This window comes from Crocodylus porosus, unplaced genomic scaffold (genome assembly GCF_001723895.1).
Source record: "Crocodylus porosus isolate Cpor-Errol unplaced genomic scaffold, CroPor_comp1, whole genome shotgun sequence".
Lineage (NCBI taxonomy): Eukaryota > Metazoa > Chordata > Crocodylia > Crocodylidae > Crocodylus > Crocodylus porosus.
Genome location: NW_017728948.1, coordinates 76780687 through 76788262, shown reverse-complemented (window position 1 = coordinate 76788262; position 7576 = coordinate 76780687). Strand labels below are relative to the sequence as shown.

The 7576-nt window shown below is 41.0% G+C and overlaps 1 protein-coding gene across 7 annotated transcripts in view; it reads left to right on the top strand.

The window, feature by feature from the left end:
• The window catches only part of PTPN13 (protein tyrosine phosphatase, non-receptor type 13), a 227927-nt gene that overhangs the window by 82802 nt on the left and 137549 nt on the right, over positions 1-7576 (top strand). For all 7 annotated transcript variants that reach the window (XM_019552792.1, XM_019552791.1, XM_019552788.1 and 4 more), the window contains exon 4: positions 5002-5067. In XM_019552792.1, the coding sequence (XP_019408337.1) occupies positions 5002-5067 (66 nt within the window). The remainder of the gene's footprint in view (positions 1-5001; positions 5068-7576) is intronic.

Sequence of the window (7576 nt, the reverse complement as noted above, 5' to 3'; positions counted from 1 at the left end):
TTGTTTAAAGGTCAGAAGTTCAGTATTTTCATCTAAGGGTCAGAAAGTGATTACCAGAATGTCAATAGCTGACTCCTCAACCTCCTTGAAGCATTCTGGGAGTTTTAGTGCATTTTTTTTAATGCTAGGCCTTGCTTAGCATAAGCACTCTCTCACAGGTAATAGGTTGTGAAATATATAGTATTTCAGCAAAATTTCATGTCTACACTTCTTCCTATAAGTTTCCTAGCTTCAAGACTATGGGCTAAGCAGGGATGAGGACAATCCTCCATCCCTCCTGTTATGAAGCTGGGCCAGCAGGTGGAAACAAATGCAAAAGCTATTAAAAAGAGATCATAAAAGATGGAGCCATGAGGAGGGCACTGTTCTGGGGGAGAGAGGAAGACAGAGGCTTAAAATGAAATTTTCCTGGGTGGCCTGAGAGAGGGGGGAAGTCAGTGCTTTCCTCCACATGTAGTCACGTTCCTGCACGCAAGCTTCCTGAACAAGGGCTCCTATGGTGGCATGGTTTCCCTAAAGGCTGCCCTTCTGGCACCCCACTCTGAATCAATAACATGCTTGGGACCTTCCCTCCTCCACACCCAAGTTCTGTTACTGGAGGGACAGTCCTAGTTTGGGGCCCCTGTTCCCAGTGCCACAATTCAGGCCTCCCTTCCTCCTGAAAGAATCTACCTTCTGAGTACAGGACACTTCTTTTTATGCGGGAGTTCGGTTGGGTTGGATCCTGATATATCGAAGTATGTAGGCTCGTCCATTAATAGTATGAGAGAGCTTTGTGCCTTTCTGGCCAGGATACAGGTATCTGCTAGAGTCTTATAAGGCTGGTCCTGCTGGTATGGGAGAATCATGCAGCACTCTAGGTATAATACATAGGATCAGTTTTGTGCTTTGATATGTACCTTGTGGGCTAATTGGAGCAGAGACTTAAAAGTCTTACTGATGGAACAGAGTTTGGACTGAAGTGCTGTCCACGTTTGCCACATTTGTCTGGTTGTCCTCTGTCCTCTACTGATATGAAACCCAACACCTTTATGTCCTCTATTTTTCATAGAGGCAGCTAAGGGATTCCAATTGAAAAATATAGTAGGTAAAGGCTGAAAAACAAGGATTTCTTCCAGCTCCCTTCTCACCTAGTTTTCAAATATGGGATGGACAAGTAATTGAGCTAAATTCATGCTCCTCTACAATGGTACAACCAAGACACGGCTGAACATCACTTTTCTCACAGATTGGACATCAGCTGTAGTATTTCAATCATGTTGTTTGCAGTGGCATTCCATTGCTCAAAATACATAAAGGAGGACTACTTGATACGTGAAAGCAGATTGGCTCTTATGTATTGTTTTCTGTGTAGTAGTTCAAATTGTGTCTCAACTGCTTCTAGGTAGTACAGCACCACTAAATCCAATGATCATTCAATAAGAACTTGAAATCAAAAGATGTTACATGGATTTAACAGAAGGTGAAATTGGGCCCACTGTCTCCTCCTTAAGAATGATTTCCAAGGCCTCCTCTACATTGCCCACTTCAATTTTCTTACATATTTTTTCTTTTTTTTAGAATACATATTTTTTCTTTAATTTTTTCTGCATTCCATAATCTCTCTTTCCGTGTATAGCTCAGATATGAGATGTTCCCTTGACTGTTCTATTAGCCAGTTGAACTAAACTGTCTATGATGATTATGTCAGCAGTATTAGTTGAATCACAGACTCATATCAGTGGAGTCCTTTGTGTAGTGCTATGCATGACTCATGCACTGGGTGTTGAAGCCATACCCTCCCTATGATTAATTAGAGGAAGTTTAAGACTATAGTATTCTTCTTGTACAGATAACTTTTTATATGAATAAATGTAATTACATTTTAAAAAATTACGAAGTAAGAAATCCAAATAAATATATTCTCTTTGAGTCTCCTCAGTACCTGTCATTACTGTGTATTACTATCACTACAACCATTAGTGCTAAATTGAAGAGAATGAATAAAAGAAATATATTTAATTTATTTTGTCATGAAAGACTGAAAATATTTCTATGGTTTATTTTAATTAAAGGCTTTTGCTTATTACACCGTGTTCAGATATCCAATATTTTCATTTTTTAAAAACAAATACGCTTACTGGAAATTCTGAGAGAAAAACATAGATTCCATCTACACGTAATGCATAAGGCTTGGTTAACCAGTTTATCATGCCTTGAGTGGTCAGTCGGCCACACGTTCATTCAGTTAACAGAGTGAATTAATTAATTTAGCTAATATAGTGATAAAAAGAGGAATAAGCTACAAAGTTATTCCTCAAAAAATGTGGAAAAACTTTGTAGCTACTTCCTATCATGCCATAAATTTAACGTGTTGCCAGGGGACCCTGTAGTGGGAGCCCCATCAGCTGATAGGGCTCTGAGCCATGGGGGCACCCATACACCCCCACACCTGGAAATCCCTAGCTTAGGCAGTTTCCTAGCAGTGGGTATGCTCTGTGCTTCCCCATGGTTGGGAGACAGCGGTTGATGCAGGCTTCCAGCTACAGAGGTGCCTCATGCACCCCTGCGGCTGGGAGACCACAGTTGATGCTGTCTCCTAGCCATGGGGGTGCTTCAGGTGTGATCTGTCTGCTGTGGGGGCCTTTGGGGCATGCCAGGGGCTGGGAGCCTGGGTCAGCTGAGGGGCTTCTAGCTGTAGGAGTACATGGTGAACCCTCACAGCTGGGAGCCCCATTACCCAAGAGGGCTCCCAGCCTCAGGAGCTTGCTTCTTGGTAGTGCAGGGAACCCAGGACCCCCCTGCACCAGCAATAAGGCATGATGGGATCTGATTTGCAATCCTACACTTGCATCTCTTGCCACTACCTAGCTGACAATAGGCTACTAATTATTTTTGTCAGACCTCTGTGGCAGGATGAATATGTAGGTGGTTTGGGGTTTTTTAGCAAATTGGTTAGTGCTGATAGAAACATAACTGCAACACCAACGCAGTGCAATTAATAAAGTATTGCACTTTGTGGTGTGGCTGGACACCACCCATGAGACTAGTTGTAGGAGAGGCTCTTTGAAGTGGTTTGCTGTAGTACTGTGTAAGCTTTTCTTTTTCTTTAGCATTTATGTTCAAAACTGTTACTTAACAGTGAAATGAAGGGGGCTACCAATTTCACTCCTATTTATTATCCAAATCAAGCTTCTTAACATAATACTTTCACTGGTCCAAGTGCTTGGTATATGTTGTTGTATTTATTTATTTACTTCATTTGTCTGCCATTCTCAGCAAAAAAGGGCCTAGGGTGACTTACAGTTTTTAAAAAAAGGCAAATTGTAAAAACAGATAAAACGTTAAAAATATTAATTGATAAAACAACCCCAAACAATACCCCAAAATGTAATCCTACGTGCTAGAAATCAGTGTCTTGTAGTGCTTCTGGAAGATGTCCAAACTCTGGCTCTGGAAGACCTGAGGACAGAGGGAGCTGAAAGAACCACTGAGGAGAACTTCCCATGTGTTTTCACCAAACAGACATGGTGCACGAATGGAACGTGCAGAGTGGGTGCTCTCAGCTGAGCTTGAGGACTGTGATGGAACATAAGGGTGGAGTCAGTCTCCCAGGTACATCGGGCCCAGAATACCAGTCCTGGGAGCCAGTTCAGACTCTGGAGTACTGGAGTAATATGTTCCTGGTGAACACCCTATCAGAAGTCAAGCCACTACATTCTGCACCAGCTGCAGCTTCTGCTTAGCCCCAAAAGAAGCCCTACAAAGAGTGCATTAGTAAGATCAATGGGGTGCAGTTTCCCCAGGCAATCTCAAGGCAAAAATTGTCAACCAATGCCATGAGTGCAGTTTCTGTACTATGTCCAAGATGAAAGCCAGATTCACAGGGGTACAATAATCCAATAGCATCCAGATGTGCCTGGAGCTGCAGGCATCCATCTGTACAATGACCTGCTCCAAGAATGGGAGGCTGGAAATGGAAATCTCTCTGGTTAGAGATGGCCTGGATTTATCAGTCCATTCATGATTTAGAATGCTGATTTTATAAGTCAAGAAATTTTCAATAAGAATATCTAAAATATTGAATAATTCTATACCTATGATTATGCTACAGAATTGTGTATTGAAAACTGGACAAATAATAGCAAATGTAACTAATGTATCTTTTTCATGGGATTCTCCGAAATACCTTCTGTTGGGTTTTTTTTGTATCTATTCTCTCTAGTATAGCCCTCACCCCGCCTTTCCCTTTTCAATATGTCTGCAGTCAATGGAACAAATACATGCAACCACAGGCATCCCCTGCAACAGAATTATCACAGTGCACAATAGATAAAGAAACATCCTCCCATTTAAGGTGTCGCTAATGGTGACTACCTTTTAGTTGCAGCAACATTTTTGGCCAGCTGGAGTGCAATAGCAAGCTAGGACATCTGTTTGCTCACAACTGATGTTACCATAAACAAATTTATGGCAGCACAATGGCAAGATCTGTGTGCACCCTAGGTGAAATGTTGAAATGATAGCTTTGTGTATGTCTGAAAGTCCACTGACTTATCTTTCATAACATAGCTCCCTCAGTTTCTTAACCTCTGGTTGCCACTTTCAGACACAACACTCAAAAATCCTTGAGGTGTTGCAATGTTCTTGATGCATTTCAGAATGTATCAGGTGACTGTGCCATAAAATCTTTTTGTCATCTTATCTATGCATACTTGGGTTTTATCTCAAATGAGGCTAAAAATCAGATGGGAAAGGAAGACCACTGAGAAGACCTTGCAACTGTTTCCTCAAAGGATTTGCTACTCGAATTGTAATGACAGGGGAGAGAAAGAACTACCTGAAAGTTCTTTGAGGCAACTGAGTATGGAACTGAGCCTGACTTTCAAAAAAGCATGTGTGCAAAAAGATCACCCCATTTCTGACTACTAAAGTCATTGTGCCCCTTTTAAAGATATACTATTCACATTTCCAGTCTTGTTTCCCTCATTGAGCTGACAGATGGGTTGTGTTTTATTACAGGTTCATGTTTATTCTCTTGGAATGACTCTTTACTGGGGAGCTGACCATGAAGTCCCTCAAAGCCAAGTAAGTATTTTTTTAACTTTCCCTGCAAATGTTTTAAATGTTTTTAACTGAATTGTTTGATCATCTCTAAAAGCAATAACCATAGCAGGGCAAAGTATACCCATGGGGCACTGAACAGCAGGAAGGTTTTTTTCCAGCATCTGGATTTTTGTAATTTATATGACTACAAGGTATTTGTGAGAGAGAGAAGTTTCAGTAGAATTTAGGGGGCCATTACCTAAGAGAGTAGTCCCAGTAATATTTGTAGGGCTATATTTGTAAATGTGGGCTGAGGTCAGGGTACTAGGACACTAACCTATGAGACACAGACAATCTATACCTTTGGGGTCTTTAAGAGGAGGCTGGACAATCCCCAACCTTGGGGGTCTTTAAGAGGAGACTGGACAAGCACCTGGCTGGGGTCATCTGACCCCAGTACTCTTTCCTGCCCAGGGCAGGGGGTCAGACTTGATCTATTGAGGTCCCTTCCGACCCTAACAACTATGAAACTGTGTAACATTTTTGCAGTCGATGGAAGTTGGAGTTTCAGAACTGGGACTAAATAGGTAGGATCAGAGGTAAGATAAGTCATTCCTTCCTGATTCCTTCCTGATTATAGGAAGTAAAGCTGAAACAAAGAATTCAAATATTTGTGTACCTAAAGGTAAGCTTACTAGAGTTTAAGGGCTATAATAAGAGCCTAGAGTATTGTATTCTATGTTATTCAGATGGAGAATTTGTCATGAAATTCATCCTTAACTTTACTGTTGTGTTCCAGAATCTAAACACCTGTTAAAAAAACACAAAACAAAACAAAAAATCCAAGCAAACCCTTACCTAGAAGTACTAAACATTGTTAAAAAAGAATGATGTTTCCAAGTATGAACTTTTAACTGGGTGCATCTACAAATCCAGTTCACTGCAAAGTTGACTAATTAGTTCTGCAGTAAAGCATCACAATTTACACACGCATCCGTATTAGGGCTCAGTAAATTAACTTTGCTGTAGGATAGTAATGTCTGGGGCAAGTAGTATACTACAGTGGAGTAATTATGTGCACTCAAATGAACATGTAAACTGTGACCAGGGCTGGCTGGGGCATAACGGTGCTACAGTCCAGGGGCTGCCTGCTGCCTGCCCCTGCACAGTAGCACCCTTGTGCCCCAGCCAGCCCTTCTGCCATCCAACACTGCCACTTGCAGCCTGGGGCTGACCCCTGTGCCCGCCCTCACCCCCATCCCCCTCCCGGTTATCTGCCAGCCCAGGGCTACTGCACCCCAGTTGGAATTGCTGTGGTCCCAGGCATATCTGTAAATCTGAAGATAGTTGTAAGAGGTCATTCATTACAATAAATTACTAACTCTGAAGTCTGACGAGGACATTTTATGTGAACTATTGATCAGTTCAGTTGAATTATTCAGTGAATGTTACTCATTACATAATTCTAAATTACTTTCTATACTTAATTAGGTGTTAAAAGCCATCACTTGGCTACCAAAAACTCCAGCTTCTGGCATTTCAGCATCTGTGAAGCAATTATTCATTGATCACATAAAAACTTGGTATACTGAAAATCAAAAAGTAGGACAGCATACAATAAATTGCATTTGGTATCAGTATATCACAGAAGATTTATTGTCCTTGATATCAGCCTATGTAAAACAAAGGGATAATTGTACTGACTTTGCTGAATGAAACATGGAATGAATTATGCCCCATCATTTAATGCATTAAATGACACATGAATAGCACTGCTGTCATTTGTTTTTAAATATACATTGAAGTTTCAGCAAGATTTCCTTTAATAGCACCACAGTGCTGCTGACATCATGAAGGGTTAAAGATTCTAAAGTAATTTAATTATGTCTGTGTGTGTGTATTGTGTAAGTGTGTGTGCACAAGCTCATTGTGTGAAATGTACCTTATAAAATCATTACTGGTAACTTGCTTAAGAAGAAACTATCTCTTATGCTCTGTTTTTCCCTGATACAATTTCTGCAAACCTGGGGTTGGCACATTTGAATGAATTTGTTGCACAGCTTCCCATAAAGGGAAGGTATTTGCTCAAATAGGGAGTGGATTCCTTTGCCATGGGCTCCAGAGCAGCTGTAAACACAGTTGCAAGACTGGGTAGAGCTTAACAAGATTTCTCAGTTAAGATATTCCATATACAGTGTGCACACCTGATGGGACTCTTTAACTCACTTCTGGGAAGATTTAGTCTTTAACACACGACTCATCATCTTCATGAACCCTTTCATTCTTAAAAACTTTAACAGACAGTATCTGAAATGATTGAAAATAAGGAGCCTCTGTCCAAAAAGAACTTTCAAGCTGCTTACAAACATGAAAAAAACAAAACAAAACAGCGCTTTACTTTCAGCTTGGTGTGCCCCTGCACCAAGCACAGCACATGCCCACAAGAAGCATTGTATTAGTTTTGACCCGACTTGCCCAACATCTGTATAGATCAGGCACTTCAGCAGGGCTTTTGGGCACTATTATTTAATAGCTGATTGAATAGCTGATG